The 26,021-nt window shown below is 41.8% G+C and overlaps 1 protein-coding gene across 2 annotated transcripts in view; it reads left to right on the plus strand.

The window, feature by feature from the left end:
• Positions 1–579: 579 nt before the first annotated feature.
• ZDHHC2 (zDHHC palmitoyltransferase 2) overlaps positions 580–26,021 on the plus strand; it is a 66,884-nt gene continuing 41,442 nt past the window's right edge. For both annotated transcript variants that reach the window (XM_079909517.1, XM_079909518.1), the window contains exon 1: positions 580–847. In XM_079909517.1, coding sequence (XP_079765643.1) covers positions 721–847 — 127 coding nt within the window. In that variant the 5' untranslated portion in view covers positions 580–720. The remainder of the gene's footprint in view (positions 848–26,021) is intronic.

A 26,021-nucleotide genomic window follows, 5' to 3' on the forward strand; every position in this document is an offset into this window, starting at 1 on the left:
GGACGTCGTCGAGGCGCATCCTCAGGGGTGGCGGCTCGCCCCGTCCGCGCGGGGCCGGCGAGGAGTCCGGTCAGTGCACACGACTCCCGGGGCTGCCCCTCCCCTGCCATGCCCCGCGCGCGTCTCCGTGGCCCGCGTCCGCCGCCAAGGGTCCTCGCCCTCGGCCCGGCGCGTTCGCTCCAGCCCAGGGGCCAAGCCGGAGGCGGACGCGCCAAGGTGGGCGCCTTCACTCTCCGCCTCGGGCGCCCCTGAGGTGCTCAGCGACGAGGGCGCGAGGCCCCGGGGCGCAGCGGGGACGGCCCGGAGCGCCGCGAGAGGCCGCCGGGGGGCGCAGCGGGCCGCGCCGGCCAGGCGGCCGCGGGGGGGCTGGGGCGCGGGCGGGACGCGCGGAGGCGGGGCGGAGGCTTCCGCCGCCTCCTCCTCCCGGACCTCCTCAGCCTCCGCCTCCGCCTCCGCCTCCTCACCGTCCGCCTTCTCCGCGCCCTCCTCTCGCAGCCACCGCCTCCGCCGGACGGAGGAGCCGGGAGTCCGCGGCGCCGGCTCGGGGCTGCGGGATGGGGAGTTAGCGCCACGGCGGCGGCAGTGGCCGCGGCGCAACCGGCCGCCGCCCCCGGGCCCGTCCCGCCGGGCACGCCGGGCGCGGCCAGCCAGCCCCGGAGCCAGGCCCGCGGGCAGCGGCGGAGGCGGCGGCGGAGCTGGGCAGGTGGATGCGGCTGGAAGATGGCGCCCTCGGGCCCGGGCAGCGTCAGGCGGCGGTGCCGGCGGGTCCTGTACTGGATCCCCGTGGTGTTCATCAGCCTCCTGCTCGGCTGGTCCTACTACGCCTACGCCATCCAGCTGTGCATAGGTGAGTGCGCGCCCGCCCTCGCTCGGCCCTCCCCCGCCCCCGGAGGGCCGGCCCGGCCACTCAGCGGCCTCTGCGCTCGCCCCTCGCCCCCTCCGCCGCCCACTCGACAGTCCCGGGACGCCGGGACGCCGAGCGCGCGGCGCCGCGCTCCCGCTCTCCCCACCCCGGAGTCTGTCGCGCCCCGTGCGCCGCCAACTGGCTGTTTCTCGGCCGGCGCCGCGGCCGAAAACAACCTCGCGGCAGCCTCCCTCCGCTCGCGCTACCGTCGCCTTCCCCTCGCAACTCTCCGGCTACGATGTTACCTCCACCCGGACGCTCGCGCAGCCCAGCCACCCCCGCCCTCGGCAGGCCGGCACCCGGGACAACGGCGGTGTCCGCCGCCCCAGCCTCCGCCGAGGGGTGAGGCCCGGAGAGGCTGCGCTGGAGGCTGGAGGGCTCCGAGCTGGGCCCAGGATCTGAGCTGCGCCAGACCGGCGCGGGGGACGGTGGCCTCGCGTGTCAGAGCTGCCCGTTTCTGGTTGTCCTTAATCCACTTTTTAAAAATTTGTGACAGCGCGCAGGGGCGTTTTTGCTGCCTTTATGATCTTTGAGCGTTGCCAATTGGACACTTGCTAGTGAAGTGGAGGTGGGTGGGTGGTCAGCTACTATAAAGTATTTTCGAAGATACATGCAGTACGCAAGACTGTAATTTACATGTTAGAATAATAGAAGGAAGAAAGGAGGCGACCATCTGATGTTTCTTCATCCGGAGAGCCAAGTGGCTCCAGTCCAAGTTTTAGGCTCCAGAATCGGTTGGATGGGGTATTTGCAGCGCTGAAGATGAGAAGAAAAAAAGTTGATTACGCACGATTAGGGAATACAATTCTGTTTCTTAATGTAAGCCGGTTTCTACCTTAGAGGTTTTGTGAAAACTCATCTGTGTTATCAGAAAAGGTGATAAACCAGAGGATGACCTTTCTGCCAGTGACTTGTGAACGCTTTTTGTGTTTTGTGTTTTCGCCCTCCGGAGCATTAGCTTCCCGTGAGGCCAGGAGAAAGGTTAAACGGTGGCCTGTTTAGTTGAACCTTCTCAATTTAAGTGTTTTGCAAGCTGCAAGATTCAGTCATAGAATCTTCTCTGAAGCCATCTTACCTCAAAATGTTGCCCCTTGTGAGAAATAATAGGTGTCAGAATAATACACCAAAATACTGGGAAAACTTTTAACAGAATTGAGACTAACTTCCCATTTCATATAGTTTTAAAATTTGATATTATTACTGTATTGTTTATTGAATTTAGAAACAATATTTCAGTACAAAAGTAGCTTTTTTAAAAAAAAAGAAGGATTGGGTACCGAAATCATCAAGACAGTGCAACTGAGTATGTAGCATTCAAGTTATCAAAAATGTACAGGAAAAAATTTTCAGAAACGTACTTTTTGTATTAACTTAATATTAAAACAACTTGCTTTATTGAGGTATACTGAAATGTTACATAACTATTAGAAACGTTTGTTGTATTTCATTCCTTCTCTTAAAGAGAAGCAGTGAGCGGTTTCAATTACTGTAACTGGTGCAAAAGAGGAAAGTCTCAGAAGACCTCAGTTATCAAAACAATTTATTTGCCTACATTATCACATTAAGATAAGAAGCTTAGCCTGATGCAGTCTCATGCCCATCAGGAAGAAACACATGAAGGCTGGGAGAGCTTTTCTTCCCTTAAAATTATCTCTGTCCCAGCTGAGTTCTACATAGTATGTCTTACTGTATTGAGTGGACAGGTGATGGGGGAGGAACTAAATGGAAAACCGCTGTTTTATCTGAATATTATTTATATATTTTTTATATATTTTTATTTTAATTTCTGTAAGTTTAAGATAAATCTAAAGTATCCATGAACTCCACATCACTATTTTAGTAAGTGAAAATTTGAGAGGGGAACGCCTCTTTTTAAACTGCCTAAGTGACATGGCCTGTTTTTGATACTTTCCCTGGAGATCAAAAGTGAAGTCTCATATCATTTCTCATCACTGCCTCCCTCACCTGGTACAATGCGTGTCATGTTGAAAGCAATAAATAGCCTTGAATAAACAACAAGAACAAAATAATTCAGAGGCAATCTCTCTGAAGTTGTCAGAAAGTAGTTTTTATATTAAAGCTATAGAAACAAATTGTAAGTAATCGTATGAAACGTCTAGATCCTAGAGTCAAGAAGACAGAGAAAATTGAAAATGAATTTGATTCTAGACGCTGTGACAGTTTAGGAGGGGTAAGCGCTAAAAGCTTGGATAGCCTTGGTTGGGTGGGAAGTTGAAATTAACTGTACAGTTCCCTTACAGGCACTGGGAAAGGGGGCCACTGGTGTGGCAGGCACACAAAAGCAGGCTTCTCTCCTTTTCACAAACAAAGCAAAGAGGAATGCCAGCCTTCCCAACCCCCCAGCATTATTCGCATCTCTGACGGCCCTGCCCTTTGTGGATTCTGTTTCTCTTGGAAGTTGCTGTTTACCATCAGATTTTCCAAATTTTACCCATAAAACATTGGCCAGGGTTGGGACCAGGGGATGGGGGTTGGGGGTTGGGAATTAGAGTGAGTAACAAACAGAATAGAAAAACAGGGCGGTTTACCCTGGCCTTCCTTCTGTATCTGCTGTCAGCAGAGATGACCCTGAATATAAATTACTTTGTGCCCTTTGCTGAATTAACTGCAGTTTAGGAGTAGTGCTTACCCTGGTATCCTTGGAAACTGGAGATAATGATTCTCATTACAGTTAGTTTCTATATTTAACGATGTGGATGTGTGTGGCTCTCTAGGCACTTTTTCAATTAGCATAATGTTTGCTTAGTGTTTGTATTTAGAAAAAATAAACTCATATCTCTTTTTGGAATATGTGTACATAAAAAATATACGGATGTACATATATTGTATGAGAGTCAAGTATTTGGGGTTAGTTTCCTTCCTCATCTACCAAAGAAGAGATAAAATAGAGCTGCTGCTATGTGTGCTCATTTCAGAACATGTTTATCTAGTCAATTGATTAACTGATCTCTTCTAGTCCCTCCTTCTGCCTCCTACTACTCTCTCCACTCCAGCTTCTTTTGTGTCTTATCTGTCTTTGGATCCCTTTAATTACTAGTTAGCTCATTTTCCATAAAGTAAGATAAATTCAAAGGGTAAAATCTGTAAGGTGGGTAATTAGGATGCAGAACAGAGGGAATGACGGTAATCTGCAGGCGTGCTTGGTTCAGGGAACATACTAAGCATGGCGTATGTGTTTTCCAGATCCATTATGTCAGTCATTGCGTTAACTTTGTGGAATACGGTGACTGAAGTTTTCCCTTTTAAGTGCTAACGCTTAAAATTGTTTTAACTATTTTTATACCTTTTAATTTGATAATAATTTCAAAGTTACAGAAGAGTTTCAAGAATAGTACCAGAAAGCTCCACATACCCTTGTTTAATAATTTTGGTTTCCACTTTTCTAAAATGTATTCCTTCCCTGCCTTCACCTTAGGCAGGTGCCATGAAACATTTATTATTAAGTCGTGTGCTCATGTGGTTCTGAGTTTGCTTATGGATTTACTGAAGTCATTTCAGAGAATCATGAAGACTGCAAAGCTGAAAGATCATTTAGGCCAACTCTCTCTGGCATTTGTAGATGCAGACATTAAATGTCCAAGAGTTGCTACCAGTTCTATGTCCTTTTTCCAAATTAACCAATGTGACTTCAGCTTCTGTGGTACAAATGTTAAAATGTCTCCCTTTCCTTGCAAACCCCTCACCGAATCTCTCTAGTCCAATGAAGTCCTTTAGCAAGTTCATTAAACTTTATTGTTGTTGTTTAGTAAGAGTTAACACAGCTCTGAAAGTAAGGGAAACAGCCTTTATATAATGATTTCAGAATTTTCAAAGGGTTTATAGTTTGGGCCAGATAGTTACAACCACTCAACACTACTGTTGTAGCACAAAAGCAACTTTAGATAATTTAACAAATGGGTGTGACTGTGTTCCAATAAAACTTTATTTATAAAAATAGTCAGCAGGCCAGACGGCCCTTGGGCAATAGATTGCTGACCCTGGATTATGTTAGAAGTTAGACCATTAGAATATTGGGGTTTTACTCATGGTTTTGCAGTCTTTATTATTAATAAACACCTCTCAGAAATGACTGCAACCTCTTGTATTCCACAGTGATTATTGAAGATGTTCAAGAATTATAAGATTAGTCTACATACTTAGGGATCAGTTTAGGAGATAGAAAATTACGTTTTCCTTCTTTTAAGGATATCTTTAAGGATAAAACATATAAAACCTCATACGTGGATTCTGCTATGATCTACCATTAATTCAAGGCCATTGCATGTTCAAGGATGGAGACTGAATGGGGCTCTAAGTTGTTTTCCATCATGAAATGAATTTGAGCCCCACAGAGAAAGAACTGTGTTTTTGTTATTGGTAAACTATCATTTTTTTAAATTATGCAGGACATTAAAACTTTTTTAGAAAAAACTACTGACGACAAACGATCTTGAGAATACAAGTGTTACAAGTCTATAATTATTAAAATAGTTTAAAATGACACAGAAAGCACATCCGTAGAAGATGTACACATGCTGAATGTTTAATGCCTAAATACTTAGAAATTATTTCTTGTTGACAGTTGATTTAAAATATATTAGTTCTTTAACTTTTCTTGATATTATCAAATACTTTCAAGATTTTTAATTGTCTAAATAGAGGGATAAGAACTCAACATTTCTTCAAATCTAAAATTCAAATGTATAAAATGTGATATACTCCAAATTCTTGACCTGTGTACCATTTGACTTTAATATAAATGGTCAGTGGGAAAGGAGAAGAAAAGCCTCTGCTTAATGCTTTCTTGGTTCCATTTAGTGTGTCAGAAAACTTTTTAATTTGTATATTGGACAATGCAGCATTACTGTTTGCTATTAAATCCTATCAGAGATGACATGACATAGGTAACGCAGTTACCATGGTACCTAGCATGCAGAGGTGCTCACTAAAAGTCGAATGAATTAATGTCTTTGATTTTTATGAAACAATTGTATAAAGTAAATAGGTAAGAGAAGAGGGTCTAGAAGTCCAAACTCAATTTAAAGTTTGTTGTGGAGAATAAAAGTTTACTTTCAAATGCTTACTGAGAATGCCGTGTCCATGCCATCAAATTAAATACTTGCTCAAGTGTTTCCAGTAGTTAAGCAGAAGCTGAAGGGATGGTTTCTTAAGTCAAGATAATTGTCTCTAGAGAAGGTGCATTTCTGCAAGGTTAGAAAGAGGCCAGCTTCAGAGGGGTTTGAGCAGGGTTCATTCAAAAGTGTTTATTGAACCTTTGTTATGTGCTAGGCACTTTTTCCCCACAGAGATGATTTAGAGGAGAACTGAATAGACATCTTTTCCTCACAGCTAAGGGGAAAAATTGCCTCTGGAAAAACAAAACAGAACAAAACTGAAGCCTTCCCTCCAGCTTGTGCATGAGGAGAAGGGTTGGTAACTTTCAAAATGCGGCTCCCATGGCACAGGGGCAGGAAGGAGAAATGGAAAATGAACCACCCCAGTCCTGGGAGCCTGTGAGTTGGTTGCTGTACCAGTGTTAAATCAGAATGATCAGTACAGCAGGTAAGAAGAGCTGATGGAGAGCACTTCACTAGTGATGACTGTCTAATCATGTTATCAATCTACCACATACAAATATCTCAGAGCGAGATTATGACCAGCAAGTTTTGCCTCAGCTACGTGCTACGTGGTTGTTTCAGTTGCCTCATTTCTTACCCAATGCTTGGGCAACTTTTACTGTGCTCTCAGCTTAGGGCCTGTGGCTTGGTGAGTAAATGTGAGAACTTCCTGAACACACCTCATTGAATCCATGGGAAGACTGGAGAACCTAGCTTAGAAAATGAGCAGAAACCAAGAGAAGGTGGGTGAAGCTGAGCTGACGTCATGCCCTTGGAAGGAGCTGCCGCCCTAGTGGCCAGCCATCCCAAGCCCTGGAGCCATCCCTGCGCCCTGGGACTCCGTAAAGATGGTTCTGGGAGCATCAGCTGGCTGAGCTGTTGTTGTGCCCACATCCCAGGCAACAGGGTTTATTTAGCAAGAGCAGGTGTTGGATCTCTTTGGCCTCCGTGGTAGGAAGAAGTGCCAGGAGGACAAAAACCAAACAAACCAAGAAGACAGATATTCCAGAGATTAGTATAGATGGAGCGTTCTCAGTGAGAAGATTCTCAGTGGACTTTGTTTGCTTCGTTTGTTTTTCTTTTTCATCTTGATGGAAAATTTGTGGTTTTTCTTCTCAGAAAAATGGAACCAGGACTTACATGTTGTAATTTATACTGCTGATTTCATGCATTTTGACTGTTGTATCACATCGCTCAGCCTTCTTTCCTCTAGGAAGTGGTGAGTTCGTGGGTCCCCTGAGACTGCAACATTGTCATGACTGGAGAAATACTATCTCATCTTACTTGCAAAATGATAGATTTGCCGTAGATTCTTAACGTTCTCCGTTGGGCAAACAGTTTTACAAAGATTGTTTAGAAAGATAGTCTTAATAGTATGTGGAAGCCTATGATTTTATATTACCATGTAGATATATACCAGAGAATTAATAATAAAAGCATAACATAATTGAATTAATTTCTTTAATAGTCCATTAAACATTGTTGAAATATTTTTTTCTAATTCTTTTAAGGGTAATTTTATGTTATCTTAATTGTTATCTCAGTCAAATGCTGAGAATGGAAAAGGGTGGAATTTGCAGGGCAGGGGGTGGGGTGAGGGCAGCTGGGAGGAAGTGGATGACCTGATTTCTTGAGAAGCATATGTTAGCAATAAAGTAACTGGCTATGATTGCCTGAAATTTTTCCTTTCAAAATTAAATCACATTTGAAACGTTTGTGTAGGATTTTTCCTAATTTGACTTTTCATCTGACTATGACTTTCCAATTCAATTTTAAATATTTGTGCCAGGAATGTTAAAAATCCATTTTTATTTGGGAGACACTGGAGCAAAACTATCTGCTGCATTTATCATCTTAGCTCTTCTCTGCACTCTAAAAAATGCATATTGATGGTAGTTCATTTTAGGTATGTTGTTGATTACATTTTTAAATGCAAATGAAAGAGAAGTGCTTTTACAGATCACTGAGCTTTATTTCTTTGCCAGTATTTCTCCATGGTATCCTGAATTTCTCCTCATATAGAGTGTCAGTTAAGCTTTCCTGCTATAAAGTATTTTGACCTCTGGATTTATTCACTAGCATCGCCACCCTAAAGGAACAAAATGGTCCAGATCAGTTCTTCAGTAAAATAAACGCCAAGCAATAATCAAAAAACCTTTTTCTCTACATCCTTTAAAGCCAAGTACCCAAAGAGTACAATAGTTTCAAGGTAATTTGCTTATCTTCATGGTCATCTTATAATAGCAACAGTCCTTGTAAAAAGCAGCTCATGTATTTACAAGAACTTTATAGATTTATTTGATTATAACTAGGTGAAATTTGGCAGACCAGAATGCTTTGTAATGCTTATCTATTTTCTCATATATATAGATACAATTAAATTTCTGACTCTGTTTATTGCATTATGTAAAAAGTGGATTTTCACTGTATTTTAATGAGTATGTTTAGAATGAGGTGACTGAAAACCCAGACCAGACTGTGTCCCTGATGGTTTTGGGGGTCCAAAGGTCATCTCAGGAGAGGTAGTAGGTGGCTGAATCTGAAGTGTGGCTTTTCACCAAATTGGTAGGGATGTGAGAGATGGTGCAACGTAAAGTACAGTCTCTGTAATGTCCATGTAATTCACATTGGGAATATGGTAGTGGGAAAAACAGCCTGCTCCAAAACAGCTGATGCTGAGCCCTAATGAGAGACACCTGGTACCATTTACTGCTGGAGAAAAAGATTTCAGTGTTATGAGCCTCAGACTATAAGTCCCAAGCCTGCTCTGAATTGCAGGGACTAATTTGTGATCAGGGTTTTTACTTGGTGGCCAACTCCATGTGACATGTTGTAGGAAGAAAGACAGTAAGGGATTTATGTGCTTAACTATGACTAGTGATTATACAGGACACCTCCAGGGAGGTCCATTAATGTGAAGGCATGCAGGGCAGAGACCAGCTGGAATTAATCAAGGTTTTAATTATAGCATATTTTTAATGAAATGCAGCTTATTCCAGGACTAGGACATACTAAAAACTAAGATATGCACAACTGAGAGCTGTATGTAGGTTGGAGGGGGTGGAGAGCAGTGATTCATTTGGAGGCCCCCATAAACTTGCATTTTAGCAAGCAATTTTAAAATCCAAGAATAGAATGCATTTCAAACCATCCATAATTTATTGAGCATCTCCCTAATTTGTTCATTCATTCAGAAATATTTGTTGGGCTTCCCTGGTGGCGCAGTGGTTAAGAGTCCGCCTGCCGATGCAGGGGACATGGGTTCGTGCCCCGGTCCGGGAAGATCCCACATGCCGCGGAGTGGCTGGGCCCGTGAGCCATGGCCGCTGAGCCTGCGATTCCGGAGCCTGTGCTCCGCAACGGGAGAGGCCACAGCAGTGAGAGGCCCACGTACCGCAAAAAAAAAAAAAAAAAAAAAAAATATATATATATATATATATATATATATATATATATATATACACATTAACGGCTCTTAGAGTTTACATTCTAGTTGGAGGATAGGAAGAACAAGAGACACAGTAGCTTATATAATGTGTTAGAGGCTCCTAAGTATCATGACAACAAAGCAAAAAAGCAGAGCAGAAATGATGGGGAATGCCAGTGGACGTTTTCCTTTTTTAGTTTTTAGATCACCATAATAAGTCTAGTTGTCATCCGTCACCATTCAAAGATATTACATAATTACTGACTATATTCCCCACTCTGTACTTGGCGTACTCGTGACTCATTTATTTTGCAACTGGGAGTTTGGACGTCTTAATCTCCCCCACCTATTTCTCTCCTCCCCTCACCAACCTCCCCTCTATCAACCACTTGTTTGTTCTCTGTATCTAGAACTGTTTAGTTGTGTTGTTCATTTGTTTTGTTTTTTAGATACTACATATAAGTGAAATCACATAGTATTTGTCTTTCTCTGTCTGATTTATTTCACTTAGCATAATGCACCCTAGGTCCATCCATGTTGCTGCAAATGGCAAGATTTCATTCTTTTTTATGGCCAAGCTATATTCCATTGTATATATAGACCACATCTTTTTATCCATGCGTCTGTGTGTGTGTGTGTGTGTGTGTGGTGGGATGGTCAAGGAATTTAAGCAATGACTCAAAGATGCTGAGGGATTGAACCATGCTTGCACTGGGAAGAAATGCATCTCAGGCGGAGGGAACCGTCAGTATGGAGGCCCTGAGGCAGGAGTGTGTGAGCATGTTAGAGGAGGAACAAGGTCATTTTGGCTGGAGGGGTGTGAGCAGGGGGAAGGGACGTAGGTGACAAAGTCAGAGAGGTGCAGAAAAGGTACAGATTATGGGACCTCATAGGCCATTGTGAGGATTTTGGCTTTACTTGGGGTGAAACAGGGATCCATGGCAGAGTGCTGAGTAGCACAGTGATGTGCTATGACTTACGTTTAAAGAGATCATCCTGGCTGCTGCGTACTCTGGGCTATCTACTTCATCAATCCAGGTGAGAAATGATGATCTGTCAGACCATGGTGGGGACAGTGGGAAGGGAGAGAGGTTGCCAGCTTCTGCATTTATTTTTAGAGACAACAGGATTTCCTGACAGACATTGGGAGTTGTGAAAGAAAGGAAGGAGCCAGTCGATTTTTGGCCTGAACAACTGGACGAATGGAAATGAGCTGAGATGCACAAGATGTAGGTAGAGCGGAGCTGGGTGGGGATGGGGTGACCGTAGATCAGCAGTGGTATGTTGACATGGAAGCAGAGATGCCGAGTGAGCAGTTGTGTAGATGAGTTTGGCATTGGGAAGAGAGTCTGGACGGGAGGAGTAAATTTGGGAGTCCTCAGCGTTTAAATTGATTCAAAGACTTAACATTGGATACATTTGTCCCAAAAAGAGAGTGAACGTAAATTGAGCAGAGACGAGGACCACAGATGACCAGCACTGAGAGTTGAGGAGATGAGTAGGAACCAGCAAAGAAGACTGAGAAGGGACGACTAGTGAAGTGGAGGAAAACTAAGAGAATGTGGGGTCCTGAAGCCTGGGGAGGAGAAGGTGTCAAGGAGGAGGGAGCAATCAATGTTGACAGATAAGCTCATATGTTAAGTAAAATAAGGACTGAGAATTTAACAATGTGAGATTGAACTCTTGTTTTTTTTTTTTTGCGGTACGCGGTCCTCTCACTGTTGACTCTCCCGTTGCGGAGCACAGGCTCCGGACACGCAGGCTCAGTGGCCATGGCTCACGGGCCCAGCCGCTCTGCGGCATGTGGGATCTTCCTGGACCGGGGCACGAACCCATGTCCCCTGCATCGGCGGGCAGACTCTCAACCACTGCGCCACCAGGGAAGCCCTGAACTCTTGTTTTAATTTATTACTGACTATGCTCTGAAGACCCCCGAATTTAATTTTAAAAGTTTTACCAAAATGAAACACATATACCAGTGTGTGAGTCGCTGGGATATCTGGATTCCTTCAATCCACATTAAAAAGACCTTATTCTATTAGACAAGCTTAACTTTCTTATTATCTGAACATTACCTATAGAAAATTTCATGAGAGCAGTAACCATAACTGGTTACAGTAGTAACCCTGATGCTGACAGAGTAGCATTCAAGACATACTTTTCTTAAATGAATGGATGCCCACTGAACTTGTTTTAATTGAGCCTTTTGTGATCGCAGTAGACATTTCAAGCTTCAAAGAACATGAATCCTTTATGAGAGACTTACCTGCTTAGCTTTTTATTATTTGATCACTCAGATGTTCATAAACGAGTTTGTAATATTTTTATGGTTTCAAATTATTATGGGCCAAGTTGTACCCTCCCCCCCCATTTCATATGTTGAAGTCCTAACCCCCAGTACCTCAGAACATGACTGTATTTGGAGATGGAGCCTTTAAAGAGGTAATTAAATTTTAATTAGGTCATTAGAATGAGTCATAATACCAGATGATTGGAGGAAATTTGGACACACACATGCAGAGGGAAGACCATGTGAAGACACAAGAAGTCAGCCAAGGAGAGAGGCCTCGGAAGAAACCAAACCTGCTAAATCTTGATCTTAGATTTCTGGCCTCCAGAATTGTGAGAAGACAAATTTCTGTCGTTTAAGGCACCCAGTCTGTGGTACTTTGTTATGGCAGCCCTAGTGAACTAATACACAAATATAATAATCAAATGCCTCTTTTTTCTTTCTTTCTGAATATTGAAATGTAATCATCTATAATAAGGATTTAGATGACAACATTAATTTTGTAACCCATTTGAAAAGTTAAAAGATTAAGAACAATTTAGAATATGCAAAATATTTGCCCTAATATATAAGTATAAAATAATCACTAAAAAAATGAGTGAAATGCATTTGCAGGAAGTGTTCAAACTTAGCCAGCATTGCCCAGAGATGCTACATTCCATTTTAAAAGTTTTCAGCTAACTAAAATCTCCCCTTATAATGCTAAAATTTTTACCCATTTTAGATTACAAAAGAGAAAGACTTTCTTGCCCCAGCCTTCTTAAATAGAGTATGCTGTACGTAATTTAACTTTAATTTGAAGCTGTCAATCTGAGATGGATACATGTATGCAGTTAATATCCAAAAATACCCAAGACCCTTGAAGTCTTTGGATTTTGCATTCATTCACTGAAAAAGGCCCAGGAGGTGTGGAATTTGTAATTTTGCCTAGGTGTTCTTCTGAATCTCAGACCCTGAGAATCTGGGAAGACTCATGAATGAACCACTTCAGTGGAAATGCCTAGCTAGACATCTGCATCTCAACAAAGCTTTGTTTTTCTTTACTTACCACTTCTGAGCTTACTTTCTTGAAAAGATCAAACAACAAAAATCCTTCATTGTAGAAATAACCAGAGATGAGAAAGAAAACTTTAGCTACAGGTGAATATTAGTTTAATTTGTGGTTTGAGAATAGTCTCTGGAGCAGGTGATTTTTAAATGTTTTGATTGTGGTAAAATATACGTAGCATAAAATTTTGCCATTGTACCCATTTACCATTTTGACTGCATTTTAAGTGTGCAGTTCAGTGACATTGAGTACATTCCCACTGCTGTGCAACCACCACCACCATCCACCTCCAGCCATTTTTAATCTTCCCCAGATGACACTCTGCATCCATTAAGCAATAATTCCCCATTCTCCTTTTCCCCCATCCCCTGGCACCCACCATTCTACTTTCTGTTTCTATGACTTTGACTATTCTAGGTACCTCATATATGTGGAACCATGTATTTGTCTTTCTGTGTCTGTTTATTTCACTTAAGCATATGTCTTTAAGGTTTATCCATGTTGTAGCATGCGTCAGAATTTCATTCCTAATCATCTATAATATTCCATTGTATTATATACCACATTTTGTTTATCTGTTCATTTGTTGGTGAACATTTTGGTTGTTTCCACCTTTTGGCTATTGTGTATAGTGCTGCTGTGAATATTCGTCTGCAAATACGTGTTCAAGTGTCTGATTTCAGTTCTTTGGGTATATACCCAGAAGTGGAATTGTTGGATTATATGGTAATTTTGTGTTTAATTTTTGAGGCCCGCCATGCTGTTTTCTTGGAGCAGGTGATTTTGATGGAACTGTGATTCCAGAGAAGCCTGTATATACCCTTGTAAACATATCTAAACTTGAAGGTCTCTGGAAGTGTCTGTGAGGTCCATATTCAATGTCACTGGAGTAGTTTTTAACTACCTTGCCCTTTCACAGTGCAGCAGGAAAGCTGGTGGTCAGGGAATTGTGAGTAACTCCATTTTGCCCATGCAGTAGCTTTCTTCATTCGTAGGGACTGTGTCCCTCATGAGAACACCGGCCGTCAGGTACGGCCAAGGCAGAAATGTTGAGAGCTGCTGGCCTACTGTACGTAGTCTAAAATTCAACAACAATTTTTGGGTAACCAGAGCACTAATGATAACTGGTAGAAATTTTATCTTTTTAAAGAGCAACATGTTATGAGTTTAAATGGTACATATACTGGGTAAACATGAGCTGGTGGCATGAGCTGGTGGGGAGAAGTCGAGGAAACATACCTGTGTCTGTGGATGCGTCAGTATCCCCCGGTGTTAATCATGAGCTAGGTCCTTATACACAGCAGTGAACACAATTCATGAATGAATATCAGGGCATTTGTTTTGCCTGCAGATCTAGAGTAAGTGACCGTGGTTTCAGGAACAGAAATCAAAAATCAGCACATTAATTGGTGGAGAGATACAAGTAGGAAACATGAGATGCAACTCACACACTGAGTGGAGAAAGGGACTCAGTCCAAGTATTGATGACTGTCTTAGTTCTGTACACAATTGTGTAGAACTTCCTGTTTACATTAATGAATACATCTAGTTAGAATTAGGTGGTATTTGTGTACTAGTGTACTCTCATACTGTGCCTTAAGCAGTAGTAGGGCCCGTCTTTCATCTGTGACCTGCCAGTTTACAACTATGTCAAATTTGCTTTTGCTGCAACTGAATATAGGTACTATCACTGCAATTACTGTCCGGCGGGCTGTGCTAGTGCTGTTGGTAAATGCAGTACAGAGTAAGGGTATGATTTGCTGCAAGTAAGAGGAACAAGGCATACTGTAATTCACGCTGAGATCAAAGAAAGATTGTGTGTGTGAGAAGTTTACTTCATGAATATATGACAGTGAAGTTATAAAAGAAAATACTGACTCACCCTTCAATACCCAGTCCAGAAGGGTGAGTCAGTGAATAGTTTAATATCTTTGCATGTTTTAATAGATACTGCGACTCATTGCTCGACTGCAGTAATTACTGCTGGTGCTAATGTTTTAAATCTTTTAATTCATCCCTTCAAGTGTGACACTGTAAATTCTATACTGATGAGCATCATAAACACAAAGGTTGGAATTATAGCTTTGTACCTTTCTCTGGAGTACTATAGAAGTGTCCGATAATTTACATGAACCTAGAAATATTGGTTTAATTTTTAAATATGTTATATGTGCTCTGTTGTAAGTGCCCTGGTCATTTGGTACTCAACATGTAGCTGCTAACCCCGGGAGATAGTTTTAGAAGGTTATCTGTTTCCATGGAGAAGCACACAAGAAGCACTGATTTTTCTACTTAATAAATCAGAAAGCTAATGTTCGGTAGTGAAAAAAAAATTCTCTCAGTATTGTCCTCTGTGATAATTCTGAGTACACCAGGTAATAAGGGATTGATCTAATGACATTAAAAAATACACTACAAAAATTGTTTCCATCTGATCTTATATGTGTATTTTTAAACGCTGAAATAACCAAAATACAAGTGGGATTTTTGCTTACTACGAATAAATAAATACATATATAAGAAAGATGAGTACTTAACACTGAGCAAAATAATCATTAAGGCCCTTCCAGTTCTAAAATTTGGGTTCTGACTAATGAGGGGGATGTTTTCAGGATTTAAAGTCTCTGCTTGACCTTCCCCCAATAGTAGACAAGCATTATTTGGGAATTGGGGAGAACTTTGATGAAGGTTTATTGTCCACACCAACCTGCCTGATTCAGAGGAGTCGGTCATGCCTCTCAGGGCCAACCCAAAGAAGGGCATGTGGAATTGGAAAGGAAGGGGACTGGAGTTGAAAAGACCCAGGCATTGTTGGAACTTGAGTTGAGCTGTAGCCACGTGTGGAAGAGGGGGGGACCCGTACAATTCTGTCTAACAGGGTAAATAAACTAACCTGCCTTGAAATCTGTACAACTTGCTGGCACTGGGAATCTCCTCTATTTTAACTGAGACAGAGGGATTATAGGATTCCATTGAGTAAGCTTAGAAGTGAGGGCACTAAGCCAGGGACCAGCCCTGAGATCAGTCCCTCGTTTAACAGTACTGCTTAGTACACTCAGTGAGTCAGGGATTGTCTTTCTCTTTGCCGAGAGGAAAGTGGCAGTGAGTTTTCTCAGGGCCATAATAGTGAGACAAAATCTTCATTCCCCTTTCAAAACTACTGAATCAGAAGACCACACATCCCTAATGATTAAGTACAAACATTTGGTGTGTTCCCAGCCTTCAGTTGGGAAAGTCAGAGTTTACACCAAATGTTTCTGCAGAGCAGAGCTTAGGTATTGAGAACAATGATGTGGTCAAACTGCTAAAGAAGGGAGAGAGAGAGAGAGAGAGAAGAACTTCTAACTTGGAAGATTTTGATAGCGGTAGGAATTACAAATTCCCTTTCCGGGACAGATGTATGTTCCTTCACTCTTCATTGCCAGTTTCTACAAGTGAGGGATCTTCCTGTAAGGGAGTGTACCTGGGCTGTACTGACCTCAAGAATGATCTTTCCCTCTGCTACTGAGAAGGCAGGTCAGGAAGTCCCAGTCTCCTCTCCTAACCTTCTTCCATGCATCACCATCTCACTCTTATCCTTGGAACCTGGAGCTCTCTTCCTTCCCCAGCTCTTGAATTGAGAACTCAGGAAAGCCAGGCTCTCGGCACTGAAATATAACCAAATATTTGAATTTTTTTGTGCCCAGAGTTTGTAAAATGACCTGTTTCCAGGTTATGTTTAGGTTGGTTGGTGGAGGAAGGGTGACAAAAAGAGGACGTCTTAAACCTTGATCTCCAGAACATCCCTCATCACAAGTAACAGGTAGCGGCCCAGGTGTTAAACACAGAGGGGCCACTGTGTGGGAGCAACCAGAGAAGGAACAGCTGCTCAGGACAAAGAAGCCTGGAAGGGATATGCAGTCGGGGGCGCCAGATGTCACACATCCTGGGAGGGCAGGTGGAATCCTTGAAAGAGTTTTGGAGTCAGACAGACCTAATATGTAGATCTTAGCACCACAGGTTATGACTGAATGACACTAGGAAAGTTATTTTACTTTTGGGAGACTGTTTTCCCAACTTTTAAAATTATGATAATAATACCTGCCTTACAGATTGTTGTAAGGTTTAAATGAGATAAACATTTGAAAAAAATTAGCACAATTCCTGGCATAGAGTAAACATTTAACAAAACACTCCCTTCCTTTAGTTTATTCTTCCCCCTTGTCATCTGACCACCCCCACCAGCCCAGTGATGCCCTGTCACCCCGACCTAGCCTTCACCCTGCTCGACCTGCAGGCTTATTTCAGAGAGTGTTTCGGGCTGAATTGTGTCTTCCCCCAAGTTCATAGGTTGAAGTCTTAACCTGCAGGACTTCCAAATTTGTAGATAAGGCCTTTAAAGAGGTAATTAAGTTAAAATGAGGTCATTAGGGTGGACCCTAATCCAGTATGACTGATGTGCTTGTAAGAAGAGGAAATTTGGTTCTAAAGATATACAGAGAGAAAACTATGTGAAGATACGGGGAGAAGATGCTCATCCACAAGCCAAAGAGAGAGGCCTCAGAAGAAACCAGTCCTGCCGACACCTTGATCTCAGACTTGTATCCTCCAGAGCTGTGAGGAAATAGCTGTCTGATAAAGAGGCTACGGAGTCTGTGGTCCTTCCCCAGACCCACTAATACAGGAGTCAGCACTGAAGACTTGGGGTGGGAGGAACGTCGGCTCTCATAGCCCAGCAGGTAGGGGAAGAGAATGAGGGCAGCCTCTTGTCTATCCTGGTGGAAGGAGGTGAGTTTGGAACATCCGACAGCCAAAAAGCCTCCCCTGACACAGAGTAGCTGATTTTCGTAATATTGTTAATTCACAGCTTTGTAATATTGTTTCAGGTACATTAAGCGTTAGAAAGGCTTTTGATGGCTGATTTGGAGGCCTGACCACCCAGATAACATACGACTTGCATAACCTTTTGGATCATAACCTGTTCTTTTTTTTTTTTAATTTTTATTAAAGTATAGTTGATTTACAGTGTTGTGTTAGTTTCAGGTGTACAGCAAAGTGAATCAGTTATACATATATCCATTCTTTTTTTAGATTCTTCTCCCATATAGGCCATTATAGAATATTGACTAGAGTTCCCTGTGCTATACAGTAGGTCCTTATCAGTTATCTGTTTTATATATAATAGTGTGTATATGTCAATCCCAATCTCCCAGTTTATCCCTCCCCCCACTTTCCCCCCTGGTAACCATAAATTTGTTTTCTACGTCTGTGACTCTGTTTTGTAAATAAGTCCATTTGAATCGTTTTTTTAGATTCCACACATGAGCAATATCCTATGATACTGGTCTTTCTCTGTCTGACTTACTTCACTTAGTGTGATAATCTCTAGGTCCATCCATACTGCTGCAAATGGCATTATTTCATTCTTTTTTATGGCTGCATAATATTCCATTGTATATATGTACCACATCTTCTTTATCCATTCCTCTGTCAATGGACATCATAACCTGTTCTTAAGGTTCCTCTTCTTCCTGTGTCTTGGTTTATATTGACTGGTTTACTGCCATTCATTTTTTTTCTTTGATGTTGCATTGTGCCATTCTTCTGGAGAAGGTCTCCCTGACCATTTTTCCATGGTTGTTTGATAATTTCTAGCACACAAAACATCTAGTTTAGATCAGTATAGTTTGTTAGATATAAATCCTGGGATAGAGGCAGGGGGGATGCATCAGACCACCTGGGAAATCCTACTTCTCCCCAAATTACACAATTTCCTCCACTCCTCACATTGAGATGCTGATGCATGCCAGACCCTATGAGAACCTGGACAGGCCTCGGGGGAGGCCTTGGCATTTCACTGTCCAGAAAATTGTAGCACTACAGCAAGCTAAAAATGCATGGTGTGCTTCTTTCTCCAGGTTGTTTATAAAACTGTTAACACTAAACCTTGGGGACACTCCTACTCTTAAGGTTTCACTGTTTCGTGATTTATTTATGCTCCATATTCAACTAACATTTATTGAGCTCCTCATATATGCCAACTTCTATTCGAGGTGTTTTTACTTACATTACCTAGTTTATTCTCAAAACAACCCAATGAGATAAAATATTGAGATAAAACTGAGGAGAGAATAAGTAATTTGGCAGAGATAAAACGTCAAACTGGACAGAGCCAGGATGCAAACCTCAGTGAAGGACATAGAAAAGAAACAAATAAAAACAAGTACAGACTGTGCTAAATGCTAAGAAAGAAACAGTGTGTGGTGGTAAGGATTGTAGCCGGGTACTGGACAGGAGGACCTCTATGAGAAACTGACCTGTCACTTGCAAGCTGAAGGACGATCAGGCGTGAGCCAGGAGTGGCAGCAGGTGAAGAGGGTAAAGACACTAAAGTTTAGTGTGTTCTGGAAGGTCAGCCTGTTTGCAGCTTAGTGAGCAAGAGGATGAGGAATGAGAAGTGATCTTGGAGAGGTGGGTAGGACCCAGAGTGTGTTGGCGCACTGAGGCCTGAGTAAGGAGATTGGACTTTTAGTGTAAATTCAGTGCAAAGCCACGGAAGGGTTTTTAGTGAGATGACATCAATTGACATTTTAAAAGAGACCATGGTTTTCTTATCCCAAAATGAGTATTTAAGGAGCCGTATGGGGATCTGACAAGGAACGTAGACCGCATGGCCTGTGTTTGTGGTTGGGATTGTGACGTCTGGCTTTTATGTAACCGTGAGAACCCACATTGGAAACCATGTGTTTTCGGGTCCAGATAATGTGAAGCCTTACCCTTATTCTTTGTTTCTGTTCTGAAACTGCTTTCCTGTCCTTGACAAAACAGTTCCTACAAACCCACCGATTCTATTTGTAGAATGACTTTTGCCCCAAGTTTTTCTTTTTATTTATTTAAAATATTTATTTATTTATTTTTGGCTGCATTGGGTCTTCGTTGCTGCACGCGGGCTTTCTCTAGTTGCAGCAAGTGGGGGGCTACTCTTCGTTGCGGTGTGCGGGCTTCTCATTGCGGTGGCTTCTCTTACTGAAATGGTCTAGCAGCGGTGTCACCAGTATTCATGGGAATGATTTGATGTATTCTACTGCCCCAGTTTTGATCTCTAATACATTAAAGGTGAACTAGTGCTTCTTGGAAAGTAGCTGAAAGGACAAAGGATTCTGCTTCAAGGGGTTTTCACTGGCGGGTTTCACCAAAGAACTCACTGTCAGTTCAACAAAGCATTTCAAAGAGAGAGTAATTAATTCTGTTAGAGTAACTTGAGCACCAAGAATTAGGGAGGGTATTGATGACCTTGACAGGACTGATAGCAGTGGAATGTTGGGGGTGCAGAACCACTTGGTGGTGGTCGAGGAAGTAACAAGAAATTAGGGGGTAGGGACTTCCCTGGTGGTGCAGTGGTTAAGAATACACCTGCCAATGCAGGGGACATGGGTTCGAGCCCTGGTCCGGGAAGATCCCACATGCTGCCGAGCAACTAAGCCCCTGCACCACAACTACTAAGCCTACGCTCTAGAGCCCGCGAGCCACAACTACTGAGCCCATGAGCCACAGCTACTGAAGCCCACGCGCCTGGAGCCCGTGCTCCGCAACAAGAGAAGCCACCGCCATGAGAAGCCTGCGCACCGCAACGAAGAGTAGCCCCCGCTTGCCGCAACTAGAGGAAGCCCGCGTGCAGCAACGAAGACCCAACGCAGCCAAAAATAAATAAATAAATAAACAAATAATTTAATTAATTAAAAAAAAGAAATTAGGGGGTAGAGGCAGTGCGTTTGGATGATTGTTAAAATAAGTTTTCCTGTGAAAGGGCCAGAAAAATGGGGTGGCAGCTAGAGACTTGAGGTCAAAGGAGAGATGTTAGGACAGGAGATATTAAAGTATATTTGTAGCACTATTCCTATTTTCATCTTAATTTTCTGAATCTGAGGGGCTTCTGTTTCTTAACTGAAAGTGTTTTACTGTTCTAATGTCCTTGTTTTTTCTGTTAGTTTCAACTTCTATGTAAAATGGCCCCATGAACTCTAAGCTTTTTGAGCAGAGGGATGGAGTCTCATTTACCATTTTGTCCTCAGTGGTGTAACTATGGTAGAGTCAGTGACTGTTTTTCAATAAATGAGTTAAAGATAAGTAGAAAAAAATAGAGCTTGGCTATAAAGTTACCCTTCAGATTCATTCATTAGAACCAATTCTTTACTTTTGGTGTTCTTCATTATCAGACTGAATATATGGGGCTAAGGTATATCTGTGTCAGACTGCCCTAGTGGATTTATACAGAGAAGGTACTGTGTTTATGCAATAAAAGTAAATTATTCTTCCAAAACAGAGTTTGAATTTGAAGGCAAGAGAAAGAAAATTCAGATTAAGAAAAGAAATAAAAAACCACAGCAGTATACATTTGTGATGAAAACACCCCAAAACCAGATTGTTCTGGAAAAAATTATGTAACTGTTCTTTGCTAATTTAAGGGGGAAAGTACTTTTTTTTTTTTACCTACTATGAAGGCTTGTTTTAGTATCTGAAGTTTTGGATTTTGGATGTACTTAGGACTGAAAGTTGAACTAGATTCAAGTTACTGACTAACAGTGGTAGCATGCTACTTAACAATAGATAACATTTTTGACAGCAAACTCTCAATTGTATAATCACCAAAGCAAAATTTTAAAAAATCAGTTGGTAAAATATAGGACTGGAAGGATCTTTGAGGTGAACCTTTGCTTTTAATCAAGATTGAATTTAAATCAATCTAGACTAAATCGGCTCTAATATTTTTAGAGCTCTTTAGAAAATAGGGTTGGATAGCATCCTTAGGGAATCATATGGGTGTATATATAAAGTTAATTTGAATAGGATTATTTGCAGTCAAGCTTTTAGAGTATGACAAAGGATTTCATTATTGTTTTCCCTCTAGCAGGTACATAAAGTTAGTTTATGTAGTTAGTTTGCTGGCTATAATTCCAATTTTTTAATTTACAGTAAATAATGAACTTGGCTTCAGAACTTACACAGAAGATCAACACATGTCTTCTTAGTAAACTGTTTCTAGAATAAAATTAGATTCTAGATGCAAGGTGTGATGATTAATTTTTTTATTTTATTTATTTATTTTTTTGCGATACGCGGGCCTCTCACTGTTGTGGCCTCTCCTGTTGCAGAGCACAGGCTCCAGACGCGCAGGCTCAGCGGCCATGGCTCACGGGCCCATCCGCTCCGCGGCATGTGGGATCTTCCCGGACCGGGGCACGAAGTTGTGTCCCCTGCATCAGCAGGCGGACTCTCAACCACTGCACCACCAGGGAAGCCCCAATGATGATTAATTTTATGTGTCAACTAGGCTAGGCTGTGGTGGCCAGTTGTTTGGTTAAACACCAGTCTAGCTGTTGCTGTGAAGGCATTTTTTTAGATATGATTAACATTTAAATCAGTGGACTGTGAGTAAAGCAGCTTACTTTTCATAATGTAGGTGGGCCTCATCCAATCAGTTGAAGGCCTTAAGAGCAAAGACTGAGGTCTCCTGAGGAGGAAGCATCTCTGCCTCTAGTCTGCCTTCAGACCCAAGACTGCAGCATTAACCCTTCCCTGGCTCTCCAGCTTGCCAGCCTGCTCTGTAGAGTTTGGACTTGTCAGCCCCCATAACCCTGTGAGCCAGCCCTTAAAATTCATATTCATTCATGCTCTACCCTCTCTCTCTCCTTCCCTCCTCCCTCCTCTGGCCTCCCTCTCTGTCTCTCTCTACACGCACGCACACACACACACACACACACACACACACACACGCACACACACACCCTATTGGTTCTGTTTCTCTGGAGAACTATATTTATACAGGGGTTGAAAAGCATTCTCTATAAGAAGGCCAGATGGTAAATTTTCTTGGCTCTGCAGGCCATACTCTTCCTGTCACAACTACCCAACTCTCCATTGTAGCACAGAAATAGCCATGTAAATGAGTGCGTGTCTCTGCTCCAAAAAACTTTATTTACTGAAGCAGGTGGCTGGCTATATTTGGATTGAGGACTGTAGTTTACTGACCCCTGGATTAAATGACTGCTTGATAATTCATGTGGAAGAGATAAGTGAGGTATGCCTTTAATTTTTTTTGTATGCATTTTTAAGGATGTTTACTCAAGTCAGGTTTGGAATAAGAAGCAGTTTTTCATCCTTTTGTATATTAGGGGTTTCTACTTTGGCTGACAGTCTGACTCTTCAACTTTGGTTTTACCTGTTTTATTTTTACACAAGAGTTTCTTAAAGATCAATACTACAACAAAAGTATCATGCATCAATTCTAAACTGATGGCTGACCAGTCAGCCTTTTCTCTAATGCCCCACTCTGTTTCTTAGAAAAATGACTAATGAGGGAGGAGGAGGGTTAGCAGAAAGGGTGGCCAGAAAACACAACTGGCCCCCCGACCTACCAGTCTTGCAGTTATATTGACAGTGCCAGATTCCAAGATGTAATTCTTTTTTTTTTTCCTGGTACGCGGGCCTCTCACCGCTGTGGCCTCTCCCGCCGCGGAGCACAGGCTCCGGACGCGCAGGCTCAGTGGCCATGGCTCACGGGCCCAGCTGCTCCGCGGCATGTGGGATCCTCCCAGACCGGGGCATGAACCCGCGTCCTCTGCATCGGCAGGCGGACTCTCAACCACTGCGCCACCAGGGAAGCCCCCCCAAGATGTAATTCTTAAAGGCCTTCATTTTCCTCTTGGCAAAAGGAACATTCTTGCAAACACTGGTAATAATTTATCATTCCCACTTTCTCTCTTCAATAGACCACCAGTGCCAAGAAGGTACTTCAGTTCTTCAGGATCTTTCAACAAGGCAGAGTTCTTGTTGCCTAGTTGTACTGCACTTAATCTGGGAGGAATGTTAAGTCCTGCGGGTAGATTGAAAGTTAGAGATCTCTAAAGCAGCATATTATCATTGTAGGCTATGGAACTGGAAAGAAATTAGGCTAATCCAAGATAAAATCAGGCAGTTAAGTTTTTGAAATGAAAATTAGAATCTTGACCCATGGTGTTACTCTTGTATGTATTTAGATGGTCACCATATGTATGAAGGGTAAATATTTTAGTGTAACAACAGCAGTGCTCTTATTCTCAAGAGTAAATTGCATCTAACTTTTTCGGAATGAATATAAGATTTAGACCTTTAAAAAAAAAAAAGTCATTGTTCTTATTCATTAAGTTGAACAGATTGTGTCTCATCCAAAATAGATCTTCTCACTTTTAGTGAAGTTCTCACATGGACTGACTGCCACATCAGGAATGAAGTCTTTATATCTCATCATTACCCTGTGTAAGGATGAGTACCACCATTTTTATTTATCACGTTTCTGGAATGACACATCTATATAAAAAGGCAAGATATGGAGATCTAAGTTATTTTTCACCTTTTATTTTTCACTTTGTAAAGTCTATTTTTAGTCAGAATTTTACATTGATGTCTTTCAGAGGTCTGTACAAATACCACTTGTCTCTTTGTAACTTGTAGTCCCCTTTCCTATATGTTATCTATTACAGTTAGTGTTTGCAAAATTAAATATCATGTATTATAATTGCTTGTATATTTGGGGGGCTTACTGTGTGCCAGGTACTATGTTAGGTACAGTACATGTATTACCTCTTTTAATTCCACAACAGCTGTGATGATATTGCTGTTGTTATTACTACCCTCACTTCATGATGGAATATGTCGAATCACTGTGTAAACCAGCAAGTGGCAGAAATAGGATGGAGCTTTGCCGGTCTTTATCCAGAGCCTTTGCTCTTTAGTCTGGTTGTGCTTAGTAAGATTCTTCTTCACTTTGACAAACTGAACTATTAAAAAGTAAAATACTAAGGAAGAGCCAAAATTAGGAGGGAGAAACCCTATAAACGTATAAAACCTTTCTGTCTTCTTTTAAAGTTGCTTGAAGCCAAGTTGAAGCCAGTGTCTTCTTCAAGATTTTAATTTTTAGAGGATCATGAACCACTTGGTTGTCGCTGTCTCCTTTGTGTAATGAGGTATTGTCTTCACTTCTGGGGATGTATGCTAGCAGGCAGTACAGATAAGATTACTCTTGGTTTTGCAAATTACTAGTTGAGTTTCTACAGTGTGCTAAGATGACAGGCAAAAGAAATAACTTTGTTCTTGAAATTTTCAAGTCAACAGAAGAAAGAATTAACATTTCTCATAGGTGTGCTTTGGGATTCCACTTTTATGATTCAAATTAATGGTGTTTTCTTCTGTTTGTCTTTTTTTTTTAAGTAAATTTATCTGTTTTATTTATTTTTGGCTGCACTGGGTCTTCTTTGCTACGCGTGGACTTTTCTCTAGTTGCAGAGAGCAGGGGCTACTCTTCGTTGTGGTGCGCGGGCTACTCTTCGTTGTGGTGCACAGGCTTCTCATTGCAGTGGCACGGGCTCTACGCGCGAGCTTCAGTAGTTGTGGCTCACGGGCTCTAGAGCGCAGGCTCAGTAGTTGTGGCGCACAGGCTTAGTTGCTCTGCAGCATGTGGGATCTTCCTGGACCAGGGCTCGAACCCGCGTCCTCTGCACTGGTAGGCAGATTCTTAACCACTGCGCCATTTCTGTCTTTATTCACTAAACATTTATGGGGCAGATGCTCTATGCCAGTTATTGTACTTTAATAAGGAACTAATTTTAATAAGATCCAGCAGAGCCCAAATCATAATGTTTTTGTCACATGCGTAAAACTTTAAAATTGAAAATAAAAGAATTTCTCAGATAGAATTAACTAATGTGCTACTCATTGTGACTTGATGTAAAGCTCATCTGCCTCCATTTTCTTTTAATAAAAATAGAAATAACTATATTAAATTACGTCAAAAGTCATTTTTACAAAATATGTTAAAGATGGTTATAAAAGATTTGAAATTTCTATGTGTGTGTAGTTGGAGAATAAGTATCAGCATAGTTTTTAAATAGACCAGACTGAAATTCTGTGAAATAATAAAATTAAATAATACTGAATAAAACTCAAAATTCACATTAAAACCCAGTAGATCTTTGGAAGATCTGTCATAAATATGATCAGTATTGCTATTTAATTCTCATGTTGATGTAAATAGTCAAATTACATTTGACTTACCATCTATTTTTGACTTACCATCTTTTTTTTCCAAAAATGAGTCTGTATTTCCCATATATTATCTTTATATACATATAACATATGTGGCTAAATTATAACCTTTTCTTCAACAGTCATTTATGAACAAAATAGAAAATAACATTGTATTCTATGTGGTTTTGTCTGAG

This window comes from Stenella coeruleoalba, assembly GCF_951394435.1.
Source record: "Stenella coeruleoalba genome assembly, chromosome: 21".
NCBI lineage: Eukaryota > Metazoa > Chordata > Mammalia > Artiodactyla > Delphinidae > Stenella > Stenella coeruleoalba.